General features: G+C 47.8%; 1 protein-coding gene across 7 annotated transcripts; it reads right to left on the bottom strand.

The window, feature by feature from the left end:
• Positions 1-1,017: 1,017 nt before the first annotated feature.
• Positions 1,018-17,784, bottom strand: LOC122380597 (amino acid transporter AVT1J-like). Of its 7 annotated transcripts, none has more exons than XM_043363883.1 (9): positions 17,705-17,784; positions 17,082-17,218; positions 16,240-16,444; positions 15,772-15,943; positions 15,397-15,582; positions 14,948-15,192; positions 2,636-2,851; positions 1,856-2,054; positions 1,018-1,547 (listed from the first exon to the last, which is right to left on the bottom strand). In XM_043363883.1, the coding sequence occupies exons 2-9, from the start codon at positions 17,151-17,153 to the stop codon at positions 1,397-1,399; spliced, it is 1,446 nt and encodes a 481-aa protein (XP_043219818.1). In that variant the 5' UTR covers positions 17,154-17,218; positions 17,705-17,784; the 3' UTR covers positions 1,018-1,396. The 7 variants fall into 7 exon arrangements, with proteins under 7 accessions (XP_043219818.1, XP_043219813.1, XP_043219814.1 ...); XM_043363878.1 differs by having other exon boundaries at positions 2,621-2,851; positions 17,705-17,757; XM_043363879.1 differs by having other exon boundaries at positions 2,621-2,851; positions 17,082-17,301; positions 17,705-17,750.
• Positions 17,785-26,252: the final 8,468 nt, after the last annotated feature.

Genomic DNA, 26,252 nt, shown 5'->3' with positions numbered 1-26,252 from the left:
AAGTTGATTTTGCCCCCAACCGAAAACCTCTGGCGACGCCTATGCCCCCCCCCCCTCCCCAAAAAAACGGCCTATGGGGTTACATTTCGGTTGGTTTGGAGCAATGAGCTTTTGTCATGCATAACACAATTATTTCGGTATCAGCTTGATTTTCAAAACACTTATAGGTATTTTACGCTAGCATGTTTTATTTAAATGCGACTCAGAGCCGGTACATGTGCCTAATCATCTTAGTTATTACGTAAAACATTTAATTAAATTATTAATAAGCACTTTTGCAAGTCCCTCAGAAATCAGCCCCGGGCAGTGACTGACTGCCGGCCGGCAGACCGGCCCCGGGTGGCTAGAAGCAGAGGCCGGTCACTGTTTGGCCCGGATGTGTAGGAGCGGGAGCAGCACTCCTTTTTCACGCATATTCGCATATTCATTTAGGCACATCGACATGGAATGTCATTATATCTGATACGACGCGAGATCACAGACCAGAGAACCAGCTTACCTATAACCTATATTCAATGTTTAACCGATGAATCAAATCAAGAGGACTATTTACGATGTACGTCAGACACGTACCCAGGATTTCGCCCAAGAGGGGGTCACCTGCTGATCACCTGACCCCGGGCCCGCGAGTCACCCGGGGGCCCGGTGTCAGCCCAGGCAGGGACGTATCCAGGACCTTTCGATGGGAGTGGGGGGGGGGGGGAACAGTGGGTTCGGTCCGACTGGCAGACGGACCTCTTTGAAACGTTCTTTGTCCTGAGAAAAAATTGTGGAAAATTGGCAAGTAAGAATATAATTTATGTCCAAGGAGTGTGCCTAATGTGCATGGTATTTTACAAGCGAGCGAAGCGAGCGAGCTCCTCAGAGTCACCGGTGTGTGGTGCGCTCATGGGTGCCGGTGAAACTTGAAAGGCCGTCAGATGCGCTGGTGTTGGGTCCTCACAGGCGCCGTTGCGAGTTCTTAGCAGGAGGGTTGAGTATATTGTGTATTGTGTATTCTTTAAGAAAAAGACCGCATCACTTACGTAAACGTTTATTTGCATCTACCCATTGGTGAAATCGATGCGTTCAGCTCGCTGATCAATTGAGCAATTGTCTTATCTTCCAAGTTCCAGTTAGATATTTGTGACATTTTACAACCAGTCATTTAATCTCATGGGCATGGGTAGGGTAGGTATATCGCACCATTGAAAATAGGATAGCTCTCATTGTATGTGATGTTACGAAGCTCAACTCCAGGAAATCCCCAGAACGCTTACCAGCAAAATAAGCCCGTGTCTTCAAGGGCATTCGCTTTATGACACGACACAATAAATCCATTCTCGTGGGCACAGTGGTCTACAAAAGCCGCTGTGTTATTTAGACGGTCACCACCCGGCACGGCTCTTTAGCTGCGCTACTCCGATCTTCCTGTGTTGATGAGGCAGGACGAGTCGAGCCCGTACTGGATGATCTCTTGCGTCGTCATGACAGTGGAAGTGATACCGACCACGATCCCGAGTAGCGCCATTGTCAGCAGGACGCACTTCTCCCATAGTGGGACCGGTCTGAAACACGCCGGCACAAATAGATTACGGACAGAGCTCGCAGTATCTAGCCCTTGAGTACATGCACTCATATCATAATAAAAAAAAATTGCTTATTCGGGATCGCTTATCATGTTCTTTCTTGGTATTTAAATGCACAGAGCCGCTAAAAGACATGACGTTAATTTAAATGAAAATGCACGGATGGTAGCGCACTGGTTTTTATCGTTAATGTTCTCTTGGCTTTCTCGTGTTCTTTCTTTCCTTTTACTCCTCCCCTGTCGAAGTATATCCCCCTCCTCTCTTTCTCTCTCCGTCTCCGCACTCACACAGAGGTCCAGCGTCCCTCGGGATCGCTCTGTCTGGCCAGCAGGATGTACATCAGGCTGGGCAAGATGAACGCCGTCGTGGCGATGGTCGTCGAGCCCAGCAGCTGGATCAGCTCTATAAAGTCCGGTATCGTCTCCCCGAGGACGACCAGCAGACCCATCAGACCAGTACGGAACACCAGCCGCCGCAGGCTGAATTCTGCAGGCCAAAGGCGCAAACACACGCAAATACTAACTGAAGTGTCGCCAGACGGATTAAACTTCAATACCTGGAACATGGTGTCATTGTAACAGCTAACAAACAAGGTGGCTTAGATGTGGGAGTAAAGACCCTCAATCCTCAGATTTACACCAAGGGTTTTTATAGCAAGTGCGCTGTGCAGCCAGATTCTAACCATGCATGTCCGTTCAACTTCAACCACGAGTTTGTCGCCCCGTGGTGTTTATTTTTCCCTAAATAATCCCCGATTTGTAAGACATCGTTCATCATTTCTTCCCCGTCTGGACAACTGTGCTCATCTCTCCCTCTCCAGCTGCCTCTCTCTCTCTCTCTCTCTCTCTCTCTCTCTCTCTCTCTCTCTCTCTCTCTCTCTCTCTCTCTCTCTCTCTCTCTCTCTCTCTCTCTCTCTCTCTCTCTCTCCCTCTCTCTCTCTCCCTCTCTCTCCCCCTCTCCCTCTCACTGTCCCTTTCCCTCTCCTTATCTCATTCGTTAATGTTCCAAGCTAGTGTCCCTATATTAGATGTAAACCCAAGCCCAATGCATGCCTGACAAAGACGCACTGTGTGGGATGCCAGCCAGCGCCTCCATCTGCTGGGCGAACGGGTTCAGGATGACGAAGAAGGCGGTCAGCAGGTGGACGATGAAGATGATCTCGGCGGCGGCAGGCTCGACTCCCGGCGTGTGCAGCTTGAGCGTCTGAAGGATGTTCTTCTCCACCTGGTCCCCTGAGGCGGCGTACCCCAGGGCGGCTAGCGGGGCGAACAGCAGCACAGAGCCTGGTGGGCGCAAAAAGACAGCTCGGGTCAGAGGAGGAGACGCAAGAAATACAGGAGAAACAAAACAACAAACAAGGAATATGAGATTTAAACGTACAGGGTGAGGCAGCGTCGAGTCATATTCCACCAGCGCACTATTTGCTGGTGACCGGGTATGTGCGGGAAAGGATTATGTCACCTCTCGGGCGCAAGGAGACATTGGATAGCCGAAACAATCACAGAGACAGGAAGGACAAGCTATCGCCAGGAAAGCATCGAATAACGGTGGTATGTCACCCGTTTCACATTAGCGATGCTAATGTGAAACGGGTCGAACGGGAAGTGTCCGAAATTATGCAGTGTTGACGACGTCTGAGATGTTTACACTCTCACTTGACATCGCTATGCCGCAGATTAATAGCCGGAATCGTCGACCAAACTCCAGGAAGAGCAATATATTTTCCTATCACCGCAACATCGAATTACTAGCTGAATTTGTAAATGTCTGCTTCTAAACCTGTTTAGATGCTTTCATCGTCCCTCTTCGTGCTTCCGACAGACCTGCCGTAACCGTCACCGTTGGCAATAGCAGCTCTCAAGGTCCCGCGTCCCAACCTGCAGCGGCCGATTAGTTGGCGTATGACTGCCGGCGAGCCGTATGCACTCCAGTGCTAATCTGTCGCGGTGTCGCCGGTTCAAACCGCGGCTGCCGGGGTCGCGTGCTCGGCGGTTTCCGAGCCGTCAGCTTCCGTCACCGGCTGACCACGAACCGGTCCCCGGTGCTGACCACAGAGGGTGGGTGTCACATGAGCGCCCCTGCGACATTCGGCGGAGGTGTGACCGGCCGGGCTGTGATAGCCGCCGCAGCGCCGCAGCGCCAGGGAAGTCTGACCGCAGTCGCAATGCGGATAGAGCTGCACTCGGAGCTGCGATCAGAGCCTTCAAGCGGCACCGATCCCGTGTTCGGAGACCGCAGCCGAGTGTTGAACAGGACCGGGCACCGCGCCAGCGCAGCTCGGACCGGTCCCGGGTCGCAGCTCTCGGCAGGAAGAGGGCCGTGACTCCGGAAGGGGCCTCTCCGTTAGACAGACGGCTCTGAAGCACTGAGCTGCGCGTGCGGACGACTTAGCGCCCGGGCAGTGCCACGGCTCAGGAGACTGTTGACCGGTCTAACCCTGCCGTGTTTCATTCAACTGCGTGTAAGCATCTTATCGGTCACAAAGATTACCATCGAATCTTATTCGCCGAAGCTTATATAATGGGCTGCCGTTGTTCATGTTCGATGTGACTGGAAAGTGGAATAAAATTTGACTTCACAACAATGGATGTAGATTGCAGTCTGCAGACATATTTTGTGCTACAGATCTTAACTTCATTACACAATATCTATGCTCTGTCAGATCATTTAATTCCATAAGGTCGTGGCCGAGCTCAAAATATCTTCAAAAGGAATCCAGGATATTTTATCTTTCCCGGCAGCAAACAATTCCCGAATATGCTTTGGTATAACTGCATTATGTCATGCTTCTCGCTATTTGAAATCAAATAAAGCTTCTTCCATTTCCTTCCCGTCGCATTCTACATGCATTGCTGTGGCACTAGACCGGATGAATTCAAAGTGGCTCAGTGCAAGGCCGTACCTGCCGCTATTGCCACGACCCATCCTTCCTGCCAATTTCTGGGAATTATTCGGTGCAGTTGGTCACAGTGTACAGAGAAAATCGCCTCCACCCTGTCACGGCGACGTTCTTTTATCCACTCAACGATAAAATCTCGTCTCTGATGCAGCTGCCCTATGCATGCACACTCACCGTTATATTTGATGATCCTGATGCTGAATCATTGTGCCAAGATAAGTCACCAAACTAGTTGTTATGTCGCAGTTTGCATTTTTAAGGCATTGTATGGTCATCATGAAGTAGTTGTATTTTCATAACTTAAAACTTCTGGGGGGAGGGGGAGGATCGTTTCATAATCCTCTCGGAAATAAAAGGTTTCAAGATTGTCCATCATTCATGATAAAGCCTCCAAGGCGTTTCCTCACGCATACGAGCGTGCACGTTTATCCCACGATCCAGCCACTACAAGGTTGTTTGCCTACCATTCACGATTCACCTTGATAACGGAACATTGCAGCTTAGCTAACAAGCCTCAGCGTCTCACAACGGGTCCGGCATCAGCGGTTTATCCTGCCATTTTCTACAACTACTTGTTAATTGTGAAGTGTATCTATGTTTCATTCAGAACGAAAGCAATCTCACCGATACTGGTGTCCGGAAAGACATCTCCATTCTAGGTATAACTGTATCGGCGTCCATCCCACCACCTGCATTGTGCCAAACTTCATCTGTGAATTCCAGCCCACCTTCCTTTCACAGAAATGTAACGCTACGACAAATCAGATTTGCCAATCCATCAATGCTATTCGGGAGTGCGGATAAATCCCGAGGTGTTCCAACGTCAAAAGATGCTAACTGCATCTAGCAATATAATGTCGTTGCTATAAAAGCATGACTGTTTAATATGTAAGAAGGTGCGTTTATACCTTTTCGAAGAATTAAATGAAATTGACATAAGCATTAAAAAGAAATCACTGGATCATACATGCCGTTTGCATGAGGTAAAACATGCTATTTTATGGTGATCGTACCATAAATGTAGCTAACCGCTGCAAAGTACGGAGCTTCAACAACAAGGAGTTCAACTCTTTCTGGCACTAAAACAGTTTTTTTCTTTTGGCGGTCAGACAGAGCAGTTGGTATTTAGTGGTGCCTGTCGATTTATTGGCTCCATAAACACACGTTAGTTTATTTAAAACGAGAAAAAGTTCATTTATAGCCGTCATGCGAGGTTAAACTATATTCTATTTGGCCTCGAAGGAGCCAGCGAGTTTTATGGCCTACAGTAACGTCAGAATTTCACACGGCGAATTCTCTGGACAGAGGCCACCATTTATTCCACGAACCGCCAGCCCAAACAGTCTTCGTCAAGCGAGACCAGATAACCCAGAAATATAACAAACTGTCTCCGGTTCTCAGCGAACCAGCAATAAATAGACCGATTTTATTTTTGTATAGGTACGTGTGAAGACCTCGATTGGCAGGCGCGCTCTGGTTAGTTGTACTTGTCCTGCACAATTTCAACAATCAAGCACAATTATGGCAACAATTGTCAGTCAGTGATGCAAGATACAAATATTTGCTTTAATATGCGACCAAGTTACAAAATAAAAACAAACCACAGCCATGGAAACTCAATATACCAAGTTTGAGCTCTCTAGTTATTAAGTTTTGATAAGTGAGCAGAATTAACCCTCGCATGTGTGCGGCGTTTGCCAGCTTCTAATGTGTAGGGGGGGGGGGGGGGTCGGTTGGACCCCCCCCCTTGCCGTTTGGCCCCTGATCAAGCTAGAGCTTCGCGGAAAAAACGAGCGTGTTGCCCGTGACGAGAGGAAGCCGATGATACCCAATTTTAAGGTCCTAGGTCATTGGTTGACTTTCCAGGTCAGGTCAATGACCCAAAGTCGGGAAAATCGGGACCTGTTAAAAAGTCGTAAAGTGTGGCTGCTAAGGGGTTTTTCGGGGTCCTGATCACGAATATCGTGCTAGTTTTGATCACAGATGATGTCTTTAAGCATTTAGACCAGGTCGGGTCAGGTCAGGTCAGGTCAACCAGTAGGCGTCGTGACGGGTAGGTATTCGTAGTACGTGTCAACCGCCTCTGACAGCTTCGTAACATGTTACGAAGTCGCCAAAACTACTTCGTAAATGTTCAAATGGTTGCTAAATTCGAATTCAGCTCCAAAAACTAGCCTAGAAACATGAAAAACTCGAAAAAGTGAACCGAGGTCATCCGAGGACACCAAAGGTCAATGACCTGACCTGACCTTCAGGTGACCTTGACACCCACCCTAATGTATGGAAGCAACATCAAATCACATGTTTGAACGTTTGAAACCACGAAAAGCTTGCAAACGCGCGGCTAATGCGAGCCGACATACGCGAAATCGCGATTCCGGCCAAACATGGTCTCGGAAAAGAGGTCACAGGTCAAAGGTCATTTGGGTCAGGGTCATGAAATTTTCAGGGTAGGTGTAAAATTGATTAATGCGAGGGTACTGAAAGTTTCGTCGCGATCGGCCGCTTTTTACGCGAGTTATTCGCGAAAAACCATGGGGGGGGTCCATTCGACCCCCCCCCCCTACACATGCGAGGGTTAAATATACCTAAAGCAGTAGATGGGCGCCATATAGCCTCGTTGTTGGTGCGTCCTAAAAAACCAAATAATCATCAACATCACCTTAATCAGTAGGTAAGGCACCTACTGTCAGAATCTCAGATATTGCTGCCTGCTGGTTACACGGAGAAAATTTGAGTTTACAGATATACTGTGCCGCATTACATGGATGCTGTGCCGCAATGCACTTGTCATTCGCCGTCTAACGATGTGTGGGTTGCCGCCTGTCTTGAATGTTCATATTCGACAAAGAGGGTAAAATGGGCAATAGGGTGGATGACCATTGACTATTGACTCTAATAGTCAATGGTCATCCACCCTTAGCTACACCGTTTTTCTACTGTTCAGAAGTTTTTTCTCCGAAAGTTGGAGCCCCATAAGACCTTAAACTAAGGAATGTTGTTGGGTCAGATTTGCACTCAAAACTTTTTTACTACCTCCTGGAGAGTTCATTTTCATCAAACCCGCAAGATAATAGTAGGGGAGAGTGGGGCAAAGCGGCCACCCTAACGCTTCTCACGATGCCAACGCTTCATTTTTAAACTTAGAAAGATTCTTTCTATACCAATGTGATCCCTATTAAGTTGCCTTTTATTTCAACTGCGTTTTATTTCCAAACGCGTTCACATATGAAAGATATTGACAAAACTTTAAACCTATGCATATTGGCCACTTTGCCCCATACCCTGGGGCAAAGCGGCCACCGGCGTCTTCTCAAGTCCCGATATGAGAAACAAAATAGTTGCCTCGTGTACGACTAGGGTATTTGATGGTGACAAGGTTAAGCGAGGATGGATGTTTACTTTATCATCTTCCATCTGTAGGTAAACAAAGAAAGGATTATCATGAAAAAACATTTAATTGCATTATTTGGTAACTCATGCAACTGAAAAGTGGCCAAGATGAATGCATGACGACACATTTGAATATAAATAATGTTTTTTATCCAGATGAAAGCAACTTATGGCCAATTGGGGGGTGGCCACTTTGCCCCGGCCACTTTGCCCCGCGCATACCGTCCGAGACAAAAATATTCCAGTTTAGCTATTCGTGGGGTAAAAAACATTACAATTGGTAGAATACATGTACGATAACCATGCAATGCATGGACAAGAACGCTTATAAAAATTCCAAACGGTTATGGAATAACATAACATTTAAAAATTGTAAACATAGTTGGTAACCTGGCAAGAAATGCTTTTCCGTGTTTCACAGAACAATGGTGATGGGCCTGAAACCCCGGTCTGGCACATTCGAACGACCGTGAAGAGAAGTATAATTGAAAACCATAAATTGGAATTGACGCCAGCTATGAAGGGCTAAAACGATGGGTGGCCGCTTTGCCCCGGGTGGCCGCTTTGCCCCACTCTCCCCTATATTGAAAGGGTAACTCGCTGCTACCATTATGTGCATAGTAACGGTACGTGGTTCAATTGAAGTTATTCGCCAGCGAAGAGTATTATTACCATGTAAATATCAATATTACTCTCGCGATCCAGTACATCACGAAAACTCTTTCCTCCTGGGTATCGTGACTCGGGTACAGATAGTCGTTTCATGCGTGGATCTTGTTTACCCTCGTGAAGATGATATTTGAAATGGAAACAATCAGCCAATCAGAAACGAGATCGGCCGTTTGCGGTTTGAAGGCCGCGCGCATCTGTCAGTTTTCGGCCGTTGGTCTCCGAGAGCGGATGTGAGCAGTGTCGGTGCCGCGCGGCGTGGCCGTTGGTGATTGTGCTTGTGTGTTGTTCATCGCCTATAGAGCCTCTGTGGACATTTTATTGTAAGTACCGATGTGCTAGAGCATTGCGTGCCGTTGAGTGGTGCTAATTTGACCTGTATGTATGTATGTATTGACACCAAAAGCCTTCCACATATGGCGTGGCGATTACGGCTTAGATCCGAGTATAATGGGTAACAATCATGCGGGCAGGGGGAAGAACCCTCAGCACTAGACGACAGTCATCCATCGATGGGGGTCGCGACAATAATCATATACATATGTACACAAGACAAACAATATATATATATATATATATATATATACATAAGCACAAACAGATCGTCCACCAATTGGCGGCATGCCCTGCCTACTACTAAACAGACTCGTCAGCGGCGTAGCGGGGATTTGTTAATCAGCGCGGCCCTGGCAGACCGGGCGAAGCTGGCAGGTGGCAGCTGCACTACCTGGGGTGGGAGGCTATTCAATAGCGCCGCGGCACGGTACTCAAAACGCCGTTTTCCAGTTTCAAGCCTCGGTCGGGGAAGATGAAGGAGATGATCCTGCCGTGTGTGCCTGTCTCGAAAATTTTGGTTAGGGACGAACAGTGCAGCGAGGTTCTCGGGCTCTTCATGCTTAATGACCTTTTGCGCGATCGCGAGTGTCAGGTAATCTGACATGGATTTTGGTGATAGCCAGCCAAGTCTGTCACGCAGGTCCGAGACGTGGTCAAACTTACGCCGTCCGAAGATCACTCTAGCGGCAAAGTTCAAAATTTTCTGGAGTCGGTCAAAATTTTTCTGAGTCCCGTTACCGTACACAGTGAGGCAGTAGTTGATCCGTGATATGACAAGAGATGTAACGAGGACTTTAATGACACCGTCAGGGAGACAATTTCGTGCGTGAGACAGTCCGACCAACAAGCCAGTACACCGACGACTAAGCTCGGACACATGTGCTTCCCAGGACAGGGCGCTGTCAAAGACAACACCCAGATTCCCCACCTGCTCGCATGGCTGCAACACAGAGTCACGAAGAGAGACGCTGAAGTCGGGTACTTTCCGTAAATTTTGTCTGCTGCCAAAAACCATTAGTTGAGTTTTGTTTGCGTTTAGCTTGAGGGCGTGAAGACAGAACCAGTCACTGATTGATGCGAGTGAAGCTTCCATGCGAGAGATAAGCGATCTGAGGTCGTCGGCACGGCCGCTCACTAGAACCTGGGTGTCGTCCGCATATTGGAAAACGGTGGCGTCACCTGCGTATAGCGAGAGGTTGTTCGAAAATATGGTGAAGAGTAACGGTCCCAGGGCAGATCCTTGGAAGACGCCCATATTATTTGGAAGCGGCCGCGACAGTTCTCTACCTCCGGCGCCGTTAGATAGGGACACGCTCTGGGTGTGTCCCGTGAGAAAAGCAGAAAACCAAGTGGTCTCGATCCCGTGCATAGCCAGTTTTTGAAGTAGAAGGTCGTGGTCGATGACATCAAAGCATTTGCTCAAATCAAGGAGACACAGCAGTGAAAGTTCTCCCCTATCAGAGGCTGCGAGGATTTGGTCTGTGACGGACAGCAGAGCGGTCTCTGTGGAGTGTCGGGGGCGAAAACCATGCTGCGAGGAGGCAAGGAGATAGTTATTTGAGAGGTAGTGGTAAAGCTGTTGATGTACAAGGCGTTCCACAACCTTCATAATCACGGGGACTAATGAGATTGGTCGAAAGTTGGTGGGATCTGAGGGGCTGCCAGATTTGAAGATTGGGTGGACTGTGGAATGTTTCCAGGAATCGGGGATATCGGAGTTGGTAATACACGTATTGATAATGTAAAGTATGACGCGACCGATAGTTGAGAAGCCGGACTTTAACATTCGGATGCAAATGCCATCAGTCCCACTGGCGCCTGAGTTGCGCATGCCGAAGATAGTGTGACCGAGTTCGCCGAGAGTGACCGCGCGGAGCTGGAAACGACAAGCACCGACCCGGGGGAGGCGAACGTTCAGATCGGTAGTGGTGTTAAGAGACCGGACCTCCGCAGCGATGCGAGGTCCGACAGAGACGAAAAATGAATTTAGTTCATCGGCGGGTAAATTAGGCTGCACACTAGGACCGTCCTTTTTCCCTGCTACAACTGTCCTGATAGACTGCCAGACCTTATTGGGACCCCGCTCGCAGATATTTCTCTGAAGCTCCTCTCGCCGGTCGCGACGCAGCGCGGCCCGAACAGAGCGATTCAGCTCCTTGTAAGCTGTCGACTGACGACCGGACAGTCGTAGCGAGGCGCGGCGCTGGGACATAAGGTTCCGTGTGACAGCAGAGGCCGGGGGCGCTGTGGGGTTCCGAATGGTAATGCGCTTGAGTGGGGCGTGGTCGTCGATAATAGGCAAAAAATTGGACACGAATGCATCCCACTGATCACTAACAGTCGCGGCGGTAAACACAGGCTCCCAGTCGACAAGCTCCAGATCAGAATTAAGGGCAGTGACATCAACACGGTTGAGCGAACGAGCTGAGATGATTGTAGGCTTCGGACGCAGTTTGGGGACATTGACATCTACGCTAATAAATTTATGCGGACTAAAATGACAAAACTCAACACGGGTGTTAGAGAAGAGGTCCACTTTGTTCACCATACACACGTCTAGGAGCGAACCGGAAGTGAAAGTCGGAGTTGTTACTAGCTGGTCTAGGGAGTAGTCCGATAGGAAGCTGCTGAGATGCTGTCGTGCACGAAAGTTGGGTTCTTTCTTCAGCAGGTCACAGTTTATATCACCGCAGATGACGAGCGGGGTCCTAGGGTGATCGATAAGTACTCTTTGTAACTGATTTTCAAGGTCGGCGAAATCGGCACATAAAGCGGTTTCGGAGTGGCGAGGGGGGCGGTATAAAGAACATACGATGAGTTGACGACCTTTGTCGAGCTTGAGCAGCGCCCACTTTGACTCGAGCTGGCTGCAGCCGCGCTCAAAACTTGGGAACTTGATGGGCACTGATGTGATATCCGATTTTGTAGCGATTGCGACGCCGCCGTACCCGCGGCCATCAGGTCGGTCTGTGCGGCTAAGGGAGTAGCCAGGGAGCACTAAAAGTCTGTTTGGCGTAGAAGGGCGTAGCCAGGTCTCCGACAGTAGTACGACATCGTAATTGTTTTGGCGAAGTTCATAGGTCAGGTCCAATAGTTTAGGCTTAAGGCTTTGAATATTCAAGCTTCCGATACGAAGATTCCGATGGTGGTTTCCTGTCGTTTCCGGTCGGCTCCTGCCCCTGCCGCGGCCACCGCGGGCGCCGCGGCGTTGTGGACGGCGTCCGCCGCTGCGGGCCGGCTTGGGGCGCGAGGAGACGCTGGTGGGCGGGGCCTGGGCTGCCGGCGGCGCACCGTGGGACGCGGGCAGCGCGATCGGCCGCTCCCCACCCCCGCGGGCCGGCGGGGCTCTCAGCTGGAGGGGAGGGTGAGGCGACACGGCCGCCGGCTGGCGTCCGTGGGGCTCTGCGCGCGGCGCGGGGGCGCGGTCCGTCGTCCCTGGGGCTCGGGAAGATTCAAATGCCGGCAGCCGTTGGGTGGCTAGAGCTGGGGCCAAATCACTAGGAGAGCTCGATGAAAGCCGAGAAAAGTTCCGTGGGAAAGCAAGTTTTCTTTTGGTGAGATGGTGCCTGAGCTGGTGATCCGCCACTCGAAGTGTAGACCTGGATGGCGGCGCTGGTGCCGGGCAGGCCACAACGGTCAGTACCCGCACTACGGCGAGCAGAACCAGGAGACGGGCGATGTCACGGTGCATGTTGAATATTGTGCGCTCTGCCTAATCCAATATGAGGGCGCTGAATGTCTTGTATTCATATTCAAATTGCATTCAAGTTGTATCGTGGTGTTTATTTACCGCTTGTGCATTGCTGAACGCTTTGTATAAATTTGTATGAATAAGTGAAGAGTCTCACAATGTTCATGGTTGGTGTGCCCCTCGTATTGTTTGTACGGAAGCCAAATATACCTACATTGTTGCTCTTGAAACATTTTTTTTTTAGTTGGTGAGCTCCGGTTAACAGAAGCTTCGTGAAGCTTCTGAAGGAAGCGTCTGTGGGTCTGTTACCATCCTCTGGGGGGTTTACACTAAAGGAAGGAGTAAACATTACCATGTGACAAAGGGTAGGCCATAAGAATATACTCTCTGTAGGAGGGTAAAGCACAGAGTAGATGATGCGTTACTCCCTAAAAAAGGGTTCCGTTAAAGATTTACCCTTTCAAAGAGTGTAACCCAAAAAATGTTACACTCTAGACAAGAGTAAATCAAAAGAGTTTACCATTCAGAAGATGGTAAAAAACGTCTGTGTGTCATGTTACCCCTCCCTGGCGAGTTTACTCTTCATGAAAGAGTAAAATTTACCATCTGGAAGGTGGTAAAAAACGTCTGTGTCAAGCTACCATGCTATGGCGGGTTTACCCTTCAGGAAATGGTAAAAAAAGTTTTCAGTGTGGGCGGTTCAGATGTGCAGGCAGAGTTCGAAAGGCACGAACAGCGCTTTGATCTTGAATCTCCGAGTATAATCTTATCAATCTAACCGTATCACGTCTTTTTTACATATCAACATCTCACGCCTGGTTGAACGGCCTCGTATCATTGTAATCTGTACAAAGGTATATTATTTGAGCAGGATGTATTTGGTAGGCTGCTGCAACTTTAACCCGCGCCGTGCTGGGGGGGGCGTTTTTACGCCCCCCCCCCCTCAGGTTTTTCGCGAATATCTCAAAAACGGCGGCGCGCAGCGCCGCCGTTTTTGGTACACGTGTTCCTACATCATTTCCGCACATGTTGTGAAAATTTCAGACCTAGACCGTTCAAGGTCAGGTCACCAGGTCACGTCAAGTGACCTTACCTCAGAAAAAGTTCAAAGGCTCGCTATAGCTACACCGACTGAACGATCACTTTGAAACTTTCAGCGATTGATATGAGTAACAGTATGTATAAAATGTATATCTCGGATTTTTGATATCTGTGACCTAAGGTCAGGTCAATTTTGCGACCTCTCCATTATAAGTCAATGGGAGAAAATTGAAATGCGCCTCTTTTGGACGAATATCGTTCAAAACGCTCTCAAACATCGGTTCATAGGTAAACATGACACACTGAATAGGAAAAATGCACCAGTGACCCCTCTGTGTGCCCCTGAGGTCATCTCAGGTCATGATTGGTCGCCAGCAGTTTTTTGGCTATAACTTTTGATAGAGACGTGCTAGAGCGGTGAAAACACGTCAGATGTGTTCAGCTCGACGATACGGATCGACGGATATGCAACATGACCCTTTTCGGTCAGGTCATGACCTTGACCTGAGGTCAAATTTTCAAAATGACCTTTCAAGGTCAACGAATAGTTCATTCGACGCGTCTCGACGAGAGGAACACGATGCTGGCAAAAGTAATGTCATGGCGCTTATGAGTCAAAAGTTATTGACGAAAAAACGTTTTTCGTAAAAACGGCTATTTTTGGAGTTTTTGCCCTCTGGAGGCTAAACCGTTGACCTGAGGTCAAATCTGAGAACATTACTCAGAAAGGTCTGTAAAAGGGCTATCGAATGCGCTTTTCCGCGGCGCTGTAGCTCTATCGGTTCCCGAGATAGCCGTTGGCAGTTTCCAAAATGTTGAAATAGTCAACATTTTACCTTTGGTGACCTCTGGTGACCTGACCTTTGACCTGACCCAAAAAATGACCGAAGTGTTTTCGTCCTTATTTTTGACGCTCTTTCGATTGCCGCTTACCGCGTGTCGCTACGTGGCCCAGGAGCCGAGTTAGATGGGGGGGCGTGAAAACGCCCCCCCCCAGCACTCGGCGGAAAGTTCAGGCCACCAGCACGGCGCGGGTTAAATCACCTTTGTATTTTGCCCAATGTCAGCGTGCACTGGTCAAGAGCAGAAAAAAACTTACGTCAGGTATGACATCTTTTTTTGACACAACCTTATTAGCAAAGAACTTTTGCTACGCTTCACTGCATAGTGCATAGGGCTGTTGTGAGTTTTGTCTGTTATCTTCCTTAAATATCTGCACCGTAGCATCTTTTCACGAGCTGTGCCATGATCCAGTCACCAACACCATCCATCCATCTGGTTCTGCTCGTAAGTCATCACACTACAGTCCACAACTCACCTTTGCGATACCACCGCACATTTGACACTCACCTAAGTATCCGAGCATGACGGAGTAAGTGAAGTGCTCCCTGTTGATCATGTCGATTTGGATGGTGGGCAGCGTGCAGGCGCCGCCGTAGCTGTACAGGATCGGCCCGATGCCCAGGAAGAACGGCAGGAAGCCGGGCTGGGTGAATGTTGCGTTCTGGTGCAGCGTGTCAAAGTGCACGGCCAGTTGTCCCATGGAGAGTAACCAGGCGAGCACCGTGGTGGCCAGCGCCATCACGCCGATCCCTCTGTGAACGGTGCCGCAAACGCGGACACGACATAGTCTTAACAGAGCTAATTAACCAAAAACGACTGGAATGATGCTCTACTGAATTGGAAAACGTTTAGATCTGAGATAGAGAGTTTAGATAGAAGAGCGGAAGCTTCAAAACGGGTTGCATCTTACGATCAACTCTCCCACAGAACTGCACTTAAGTAAGAGTTCGTCTCACCGGATATCTTTTGGCGATCCGAACCAGGTGGGCGGCACCAGAGCGACGGAGAGCACCAGGATCCAGATGCAGTAGTGCATCTGGATGTGGCCGCCCAGCAGCGCCTGTAGCATTTGCGCCACGATCAGCACGTACACGATGCACGTGCCGAACGTGTTGATGCACATGCAGACAGCGGCGAAAATCCTGAAGAAAGGAAGGCAACTGGATTATGCTCAGTGGCTTATAAAGCTCAATGCATGCGTGTGGTGTAAGAGTCCTTGAATGAGAAAGCGAAAGTTCCTATCGTCCAGCGATGGTTTTGCAGCGAAGGGCTCACGTATTCAGAGCTAAATATCGAGTAAGAGGTAACCTGTGAGGCTGTAGGTGTCTGACCTGCCGGGCTTCCCGAGGCAGTGGAAGGCTATGTCGCTAAGCGGCTGCTGCGTGTGCTGCCCCCGCAGCTCCGGGTGTCGGTTCTCCAGGAGCACCCAGCAGCGGGCCAGGCAGCAGGCACAGTAGCCGGAGCCGAGGCCGATCAGACCGATCAGAGGAGCGCCCATGAAACCTGCGGCAAATACATGAAGAGTGGCCTTGGAATAGGAAGAATCACCCTGTCATGGTTGAGCGACCCAGGGTTCTAATGCTAATAAACATTTTAAAAAGATAAATTCTTACCCAAATCACGTCTACCTAACTTAACGTTAGCTTCTGATTGTGCTAACTGAAGTTGTTATATGTCGACCTCCTTTATGACAGAAAAAAAATATACTGAAGATAGACAAGAGTACTGAAATAAACATTATACATTTACGAGAACATACGGAACAGTGATGTGCACTATGTGGAGCGCAAGCCACTTACCCATGTGTGTGAGTGCATACGGCAGTGAGAGCATACCGCTCCCACACATCTCGCCCATGATGAACACAGCGGCCATCCACAGCGAGAGTCCCTTCCCAGCGCGGACCGGCGGAGGGGTGGCAGTAGGCTCCGGTGCACCCCCGCCTGAGGCCTGAGACACGCTCCTGGCCCCGCCATCGGGACACGCGGCCGGACACGATCCGGTCTGCGTGAAAAATATCGAGGAAGAGTCACAAAGAGAGTAAAAATGGCATAGTGGTACAGGACTTACGAGGGGAATAGATGGATTTCGTAACATGTCAACGCAAAAAGTAGTAAGTACAGCCCACCGCTAAAGTAATGTAGGGTTTTACCAATCTCAACGGTTGGCTTTGACTGGCGATTGTTAAATGCGGAGTGATCGAAAAGAAGATGTCAATAGCTAAAGTTGCAGCTGCAAGGGTGACGATACATATAAGCTACATTCAAAGTTTCACTGTAGTCTGGCTAATCGTCCCTAAGCTTCAGAAGCAGAACATACCCATGACTGAAACCCCACATTACTTTTGCTGTGGACTGTACCTTCTGCAGCGTAATACATATAATGAATAATAAATAGGTAAAATAAAATACATCAATAGAATATCAAAATAGCCCATGATTCGGTGTTCATAAAAACATCGGGAACGTCTACAAGAGTCAAAAAGGAGCACCAGCATCTTCTAATCTAGCTTAAGCGAAATAAACTTGTTACATTAAAGTACATCTTCAAGTATTTGTACAAAATAGGTATCCCACATCCCCTATAAGTATAGATTTTAGATCGATAGATATCATGCGCGGGAGAGATGTCGCCCACTCACGGAATGAAAGGTTTGCTGGCTTTGCCGTCCCGAAGAAACCTTGACATCTTCAATGTCCACGATATCGGCCATGTTGGTCTGCGTGTCTTGTCTTATGTAGATCACCAAATTTCTTCATAGTTAGCAATTATCAATACCTTTAAATGCGTTTTAAATACGATAAAACACGTCATGGTGCGCAGATATCCACATCCAAGAAAGGAATGCTCAAAACATTTACCTTCATGTGAAAAATTGTGAGAAATAAAAGAAAAGCAGACCCGTTCGAACGAAAATAAAAGCAGTGAACGTCAGCGCAGAATCAGTTTCCACTTTGGACTTATCAATATTCTATGCTTAGCTGCTTGTAATGATTCAACCTCTTGAAACCATTATACGGCTGTAAGTTTAGTTAGGAGCCACTTGAAGCCTGAGCTAATGTTCATTATAAATTCAATTTTGTAAATAAAAATCGCCGTTTCACGGGTCAACAAAGCAAGACGGACCCATGATGTCCCTATTGGTTTACATTTATCAATGATATACGTCTATGATATGTAATTTGACTTTAAGGATGCACGGATATTGAGAGGTGAACATATTATAAAAAGCTACGCACAAGGCCCTCCCCCACGCGAACGAACAGAGCAGGCGGCAGCAAGAGGGCGGCAGGCCTTTGACCTTGCCTTTGACCCTCTTGCTCCGATTTTATTTTTATTTTGACATATGCTGCACGTGGTTTCGGGATAGACGTTCTTGTGCTATTTGATGTCGAAGTCGCTGTGCTATGATTCGCTGCTGTCGGTCCCATACTTTTTTTGCCAAACAAGGTACAAGTTAATGATGTTACATTGTTTACAAGACAAAACATAAAAAATATCATATAGCATTAAAAAATGTATGTATAAATACAGAGGTCTATGATAAATAATATTTGTATCATCATTCTGGCAAAAATAAAGAAATTTAGTGCACTAATCGATCATTTAATTTACATACAACTGAACACTATTTGATTGGTCAGTTGCGCCTTCTCCCGATTATGAAATTGATTTTACCCTTTTCAGTGTCTCATCACATGTGACTTTTAATTAGTAATTATTTAGTTAAGTGAATACCTTATGCGACTTTTCTTCAAATGCTTCGGTTGTTTGTTTTAATAATGTAACACGCCTGGAAATGTAGGTACTGTAAAAAAAGATAGACAACTATAATCGCCGCGCAGATGATAACTATTAACGGTTGACATTATTTATTGACAAAACCACAGCATTCAGATGTACCGTTAAATTAAAATGTATGTAGAGGGCCCAGCGGGTTCAGCTCAATGTCTACTTCAGTCAAGCCCGTCTCATAGTACCCACCCCAGCAGTGCCCGTGGCCTCAGGGCCGGTGCAGCGTCCGTCCAACGCCCAACCGTCGCGTTCGCCGGCAGCCGAACAAATTCCCCACAGGATCGCCGCCGGGCAATTCACAGCCGTGGAGAACAGATCCGAAGAAAAGCTATTCAGATATCGCCTCCCGCGTTCCAACGGCCCACTCAATGCCGAGCCCACTATAAACAGATCGCATAAAACCGTCATAACCGGGCTGGCTGGCCGCGGCGGCCGCGGCGGCCGAGCGGGGCGGGGCGGGGAAGACGGCCGGCTCACCGAGCTGGACATGCCCCCAGGGCACGGCCGCGGTCAGGTGTCAGCTGCACGGCACGACAGCCGCGGGGCAGCACGCGTCACGAACACGGCTTCCAGGAGCCGCCCGGGCCGGGTGGCCGGCACCGTGAGGGGTCCGGTGCTGCGGCGTAAGCACGGTTTGGCATGGTACGGATCTCCCCGGCACTGAATTCATAGAGCTGACGAAAGACGGAATGGATATGTGACATGTGAGCTGATGAAAGATGTGAAAATGCGTCTGAAAGTTGATCTCTCGGTATTTGCTGGAACATGGTGAAAGGGTATGTAGGTAGGTATTCAGTGTTACAAAATCTAAGCATACCGTTACAATGCACCGTAGGGATATTCCCGATCTAGCCTGTCTTAAGTCCCAGAACCGACTTCTCTCTTAAATCATTCTTTTGGGCTCATCTTGCGTAAAATTGTCTGAATTTTTACGTTACATGTCTCATTTTACCCTTAAGAATGATGTTGAGTAGAAAAAATGAGCTCAAAGTCAGGCATCGCTTACTTTTCACACCGGGTAGAAATGGATGCTGAAAACAAGCACGCGATTCTGTGGCTTATAACTGGAAAGCAATGATATCCAGCATGACAAGTGGCATATGGTCTAATGGCCACATCATTGTGGAGTATGTGGATGCATTACAATAATATATTTGTCAAATTTCGGGGTTCTAAACGCCAAATAAAAGATATATTGTAAACGGTGTTTTAGTTATCAGTACGGTTTTGAAAAACATAGAAAATCAACAACTTTCGACAAAAGTTGACACTACAAATTTGACACCATTCGATTCTTTGAACAATTCTAGGTTAGAATTACATTGCAACTTTTGCTACTTTTTGCTCCTCTCGGAATTCGGCTGCCTCATAACATAGACGGTAGTAGGGCGGCACACGGTTGAAGCTGCTGAGACTAACCAAAATGCAGTTATATCGCTCATATCTAAAATTTGCCCATTCCTTACATCATAAATCGCTGATGGTTGAATGGTCAACTTATTTTTGACCACAAGGCACAGTGGGGATTTTTCCGATCTAGCGCGTCTTAATTCCAGAAATCTTTTTTGGATTTTTGTTTTTTTTTGTGTCAGTGGGGCTAAGAGATGTCTGAATGTTTCATATAGCATGGCATTGTTTTATCTGTATGTCCACAGCAAGACTAGGAAAATGCGCCAAAAGTTCACACTCATGCGTGATTACTCAATGGGCTCAGTAAGGCCCGAAAGTATAGCTCAATGTCATTGTCCTGTCCTGTTGGTTTTATTCTTGCGAGGTCTTAAAGTTGTATATCGTCTGAAAGGCACCTTTATTAGGAATGGAATGGCAAACAGAAAGCATGCCCAACCTTACTAAGGTCACAAAAATGCCATTTACAAAAACAACAGACACCATATTGAAGGAATGGTATTCTAAATAAATGTACATAGGAAATCAACAATGTTTTCCACACTTTTCCACTCCAAAAACATATCCTATCGAATTCGCCACTTTCTCCTGCACAAGACAACGCCTAGTTTGGCTGCCGGGACTTGCCTGAACACGGAATATTCACATTAGAGTATCTTAATACCCCACTCTAGGAGCGTTAGGGCAAACAGCACGATATAGGTATGCTCCGGACATAGGCGAATAATTTTACTTCCTGATTTATATGATGCATATTTTCTGAGACACATTCATTAGGAATAGGATGGCAAGCGTAAATTATACATACCGTAACCTTATTAACCCTCGCATTTGTGGGGAGGGGGAGGGGGAAGTGGTTGGATAAAACCCCATGGTTTTCCGCAAATTGCTCGCGCAAAAAGCGGCCGATAGCGACAAAACTTTCGGTGCCCTCGAGATCATCAATTGTACATCTAACCTAAAAATTTCATGACTCTGACCCAACTGACCTTTGACCTGTGGCATATTCCTCGAGACCATGTTTGGCCGGAATCGCGATTCGGCGTATGCCAGCTCACATTATCCGCGGTTTCCAGTCTTTTTGTGGTTTTAAACGTTCAAATATGTGAAATGATGTTGGTGCCATGCATTATGGTGGGTGTCAAGGTCACGTGAAGGTCAAGTCAAGGTCATTGACCTTTGATGACCTTGATTCACTTTTTAGAGTTTTACTTGTTTCTAGGGTAGTTTTTGGTGCTGATTTCGAATTAAGCAACCATTTGAATATTTACGAAGTAGTTCTGGTGCCATCGTACCATGTTACGAAGCTGTCAGTGGTAGGTGACTCCTACTATGGGTGGCCGGCAGGACGCCTACTGGTTGATCTGACCTGACCTGACCCGACCTGGCCTTAATGCATAAAGACATCGTCTGTGATCAAAACTAACATGAAATTCGTGATCAGCACCCCAAAATACCCCGTCACACCCGAACTTTACGAAGTTTCAAGAGGTCTCGATTTCCCAACTTTAGTTGGGTCATTAAACTGACTTGGAAAGTCAACTAATGACCTTGGACTTTGAAATTGGATACATTCGGCCTCATCTCGTCATAGGCAGCACGCTTGATTTTTCCGCGAAGCTCTAGCTTGATCAGGGGCCAAACGGCTGAGACAGGGGTCCAATTGAACCCCCTAAACTATGTTGATTATGCACATTTACAGGTAAACATTCTCACCAGAACACACCAGCCAACATCTGTGAACAATCTGGCTACAATACTACCTATGGTTTGCCCTCTACGAATTAAGACGTGCTAGATCGGAAAAATCCCCACTGTGCAATGGTTGGTTTACCAATAACGAACTTTCTACCATTGACCAACAACATCTTTCTCATTTCCAGCTATACCTGTCTTTAAATGGCTTCAGTGAGCTGCAAAGTTATATATTTATCCGGAATGTCCTCCTCTCTTCTAACAAGGGCAAATGCACATAAACATTGCACCGCCAAACCGAGACATTTTCCCAAGCGGCTCCGTGTGAGCCAGCTTTCACACCGAGGCCGGGAATTCGGCGAGGCCCGTGCCGTCCGTGCCAGGCTGGCCGGACGATTTGTGGTCGATCGCCTGTCTCCACAGACCGAAACTGGGCGGTGCCCGGTTCTCATCGGCAACCCGGCTGGCAGCCCGGCTGTCCAATTTGTGAAGCTTTACAGGCACATCGACCGAAGGGTTATATCCAGCGGAAGCGCCCGGCGCGCATTTGAGACCAGCCAATGAGAGGCTTCTCCTTCAACGACCAACCAAAACGGTGGCGCATATGACGACAGTTCGAGTGTGTGAGGTTGAAAATCGACTGTAATCAAGGTAATAAGCCTCGGAAAGACAGCAAACACTGTGAAACAACGATCGGTTGGCTCAATTCATCGCGCTAGACCGCGTTATTCCCCTTGTAGAAATGCTCGTGATCTTACGTCGGCGTCATACATACACTCTCGGCATGCGGGCTCGGGGTTGAAGAGCAGGGGCGATCCAATGGCGTGCCTCCTGATACTGTCTGCCAGCGACGGCGAACAACGTGTCATTAGCCAGCCGGCCAGATGCCTGAGCTCGCTGTACGCGGTACAAACGTGCTGGGATGGCTCTGAGTCAGGCGCGGTGACCAGAGGTCACACTGCGTCACTGCCCAGTGCCTCGGGCCGGCAGCTCCTCGGTATTTGGTGCCGGTTACAGGGAGGTACCGTCCGTCCCGTGCAGCGTGCACGTGCAGTAAATCACTGTTTACTTATTTTAATACATTTTTAGAATGACCAGCAAGTATTTTCAAAGTTACCATTAGGTGAGAAATTCCGGGGACCACTTTGCTATCGGGGCAAATAGATTAATCATGTTTTAAGCATACGTCAAGCACAATGTCTGGAGTTTCCAGCGTATTTGCAACTGGAAAAAATGGAGGCTTCCTTTGTTGAACATTGATAAAATATAAAATTAGGTATTTACCTAACTGGGCGTTGCATGAATAATGTTTGATAACAGATGCGCGGTGCCTTTATAAACCTTTGTGGCCGCATTGAGGGCACTTTGGAAGGTAAATACAAGTGCCTACAAATATGCATCCGGTTCCCAACTTTTATCGATACGTCAAAAAGGCGAGCGAATTCCGGTCTTTTGGTGAACATGGGTTTTTCGCTGTTGTTGCTGAACGTGTCACCAGGCTGCTTTTCTATAGGGTGTCCCAGAAGTCTTGAAGCTTTTTTATTTTTGTCGTGTGACCTTGCTATGCCACCGATTAAGGCAAATGATGCCTCAAACGAAAGAGAAGTAACTGAAGATTTGTATTTGCATGCGTAGAGCACCACTTTAGTCAGGTGGCCCCCGCTGGGGGTCACACAAGAACGAGCGCGAGAAATCACGTTCTTCGCTGCCGCCAAGATCTCCTGATTTGCGAAACACCGGTGTCGCCATGCCCGTTGCTTGTCAGCTTCAGAGCCTTATTCCATAAAGCGAGCCAGGAAACAGCGTTGACCCCAGACCCCAAGAACACATAAGCAACATAATGATTTACTGATCAGGAAGTCTTCTGAGGTGTTTTCACGCATCCACGACGAAAATAAGGCTCAGCTGCTTGAGCGCGCTCAGCGACAGCCCCATTTTAATCCTTTGATTCGTCGCATTATTATGGGGCTAACACCTGTTAATTAACCCTCGCATGTGTGCGGCGTTTGCCAGCTTCTAATGTGTAGGGGGGGGTCGGTTGGACCCCCCCCTTGCCGTTTGGCCCCTGATCGAGCTAGAGCTTCGCGGAAAAAACGAGCGTGTTGCCCGTGACGAGAGGAAGCCGATGATACCCAATTTTAAGGTCCTAGGTCATTGGTTGACCTTCCAGGTCAGGTCAATGACCCAAAGTCGGGAAAATCGGGACCTGTTAGAAAGTCGTAAAGTGTGGCTGCTAAGGGGTTTTTCGGGGTGCTGATCACGAATATCGTGTTAGTTTTGATCACAGATGATGTCTTGAAGCATTTAGACCAGGTCGGGTCAGGTCAGGTCAGGTCAACCAGTAGGCGTCGTGACGGGTATTCGTAGTACGTGTCAACCGCCTCTGACAGCTTCGTAACATGTTACGAAGTCACCAAAACTACTTCGTAAATGTTCAAATGGTTGCTAAATTCGAATTCAGCTCCAAAAACTAGCCTAGAAACATGTAAAACTCGAAAAAGTGACCCGAGGTCACCCGAGGTCACCAAAGGTCAATGACCTGACCTGACCTTCAGGTGACCTTGACACACACGGGAGTAACATCAAATCACATGTTTGAACGTTTGAAACCACGAAAAGCTTGCAAACACGCGGCTAGTGCGAGCCGACATACGCGAAATCGCGATTCCGGCCAAACATGGTCTCGGAAAAGAGGTCACAGGTCAAAGGTCATTTGGGTCAGGGTCATGAAATTTTCAGGGTAGGTGTAAAATTGATCAATGCGAGGGTACTGAAAGTTTCGTCGCGATCGGCCGCTTTTTACGCGAGTTATTCGCGAAAAACCATGGGGGGGTCCATCCGACCCCCCCTACACATGCGAGGGTTAACCTGTCACAAATAGCATTTGCGACATCTATTTGCGACAGGTTGATATTTGTCTTAGCCCCATAATAATGCGACGAATCAAAGGATTAAAATGGGCTGTTGCTGAGCGCGCTCAAGCAGCTGAGCCTTATTTTCGTAGTGGATGCGTGATAACATCTCAGAAGACTTCCTGATCAGTAAATCATTATGTTGCTTATGTTTGCTAGGGGTCTGGGGTCAATACGCTGTTTCCTGGCTCGCATTATGGAATAAGGCTCTGAAGCTGACAAGCAACGGGCATGGCGACACCGGTGTTTCGCAAATCGGGAGATCTTGGTGGCAGCGAAGAACGTGATCTCTCGTGCTCGTTCTTGTGCGACCCACAACGGGGGCCACCTGACTAAAGTGGTGCTCTACGCATGAAAATACAAAATTTAGGTTAATTCTCTTTCGTTTGAGGCATCATTTGCCTTAATCGGTGGCATAGCAAGGTCACACGACAAAAATAAAAAAGGTTCGTAAAATTTGATCTAGCGACGAGTATCGTGAACTTAATCCCTTCGGGATAATCCATGATGCATTTTGGGATTAGGAATGCTTTGGCAGTGATCTCAAACTAGAATGCATAGAAAACAATCACATTATGTCTCAGCAGTGTGATCTTTTCAGTTCATGCAATAAAGATGAACCGGTGGACAGCATTCCAGTTGAAATTGTTGTTTACCGCACACGGCATGTTATTTGCACACTAAACGTAATCCAAATAGAGCTCCTGTTCAGTTCAGTTCAGTTCAGTTCAGTGTATTGGAACATTCCAAACAATTGGGTATTACTGTTCCACGTCAAGTACATGAAGCATATAAAACCACAACCATACACATCGAAAACCAAACACTAAAAAACGCAGAAAGATGGTGTTTAAAACAGATATAAAACATATATAAAACAGTGAACCACGCTACATTATATCGATGTGCTGTTCGACATTCAGCGCTGCCGTAAAAGCTCTAATTGTGGCCGCCTCCCGGACAGGCGGTGGTAGTGAGTTCCACGCTGAGGCTGCACGGCGAGAGAAACTATGCCGCGATGCACTCAAATTACATCTGCACAGGTGCAGGTCACCCCTGTCGGTGGCACGCGTGCATCTCGCCGATACGCTCTCCCGTCGGGTGAACATTTCCCGGATCGCAATCGGTGAGTCATCATACGACAGCGCGCTAAACACTTTGACAAGGTGTAATAGGCTTAGCAAGGGTGTAATAGGCTTAGCTTATGCATCAGTTAAAATCCCACAATTGGATAGATTCAGGTGCAAAAAGAACCGTCCGGATTCAGTAGCATGCGGTGGTTTCTTTGTATTTTCTCTCAACCGACGCCATCCAGTTAAATATTTTGAAGATAGCTCAGTTCTCTTGAAGATATGTTGCGTTGGTTTGTCATTTGGGGGCTTCGAGCAGTCTGAGTCATACCTGACTGTCGACTCTCGAGTCATGAAAGTCGAGGCGAGTCGAGTCGAGTCGAGTCGAGTCTAGACGTCCTGCTTTAACCCGCGCACCGACGGGGGGGGGGCGGATATCCGCCCCCCCCCCCTGAGGTTTTTCGCGAATAGCGGGAAAACCGCGGCGCGTAGCGCCGCGAAATTTGGTATGACTATTCCCTTATCAATTTTACACATGGTGTGCAAGTTTGAACCTCCTACCTTTCAAGGTCAGGTCACCAGGTCACTTTGAATGACCCAACCTCAAGTCACTTTTTTGCAACTTTGTCACCGTGCCAGAGCTACAGTAGATGTCGGAGGCCTTTGAAAGTCGCAGGATGTTATTAGGTCATTAGTAGCTACAATTTGTATATCTCGGAATTTTGATATCGGTGACCTAAGGTCAGGTCAATTTCGCGACCTCCCCATTATAAGTCAATGGGGGAAAAATCAACTCCCTGTTTTTACCACTAAAACGGGTCGGAATGGCCCCATATACCATACATGACTTCATATACGATCAACCTTCACTACCTTGAGGTCTGTTTTGCTGTTGGGCAGCTGTGAGGTCATGTGACGTCATCAAAGGTCACC

Source organism: Amphibalanus amphitrite, unplaced genomic scaffold (genome assembly GCF_019059575.1).
Source record: "Amphibalanus amphitrite isolate SeventyFive unplaced genomic scaffold, NRLGWU_Aamphi_draft 000101F_arrow, whole genome shotgun sequence".
Classification (NCBI taxonomy): Eukaryota; Metazoa; Arthropoda; class Thecostraca; order Balanomorpha; family Balanidae; genus Amphibalanus; species Amphibalanus amphitrite.
The sequence above is the reverse complement of the archived record's forward strand: the minus strand, read 5'-3'. Positions and strand labels throughout refer to the sequence as shown.

Coding starts and splice junctions, on each gene's coding strand:
- LOC122380597 (XM_043363878.1), bottom strand. CDS start 17,153: ATGGCCGATATCGTGGACATTGAAGATGTCAAGGTTTCTTCGGGACGG. Junction 15,944..16,239: donor GTATGCACTCACACACATGG/GTAAGTGGCTTG, acceptor TATTTGCCGCAG/GTTTCATGGGCGCTCCTCTG. Junction 15,583..15,771: donor TGCCTCGGGAAGCCCGGCAG/GTCAGACACCTA, acceptor TCCTTTCTTCAG/GATTTTCGCCGCTGTCTGCA.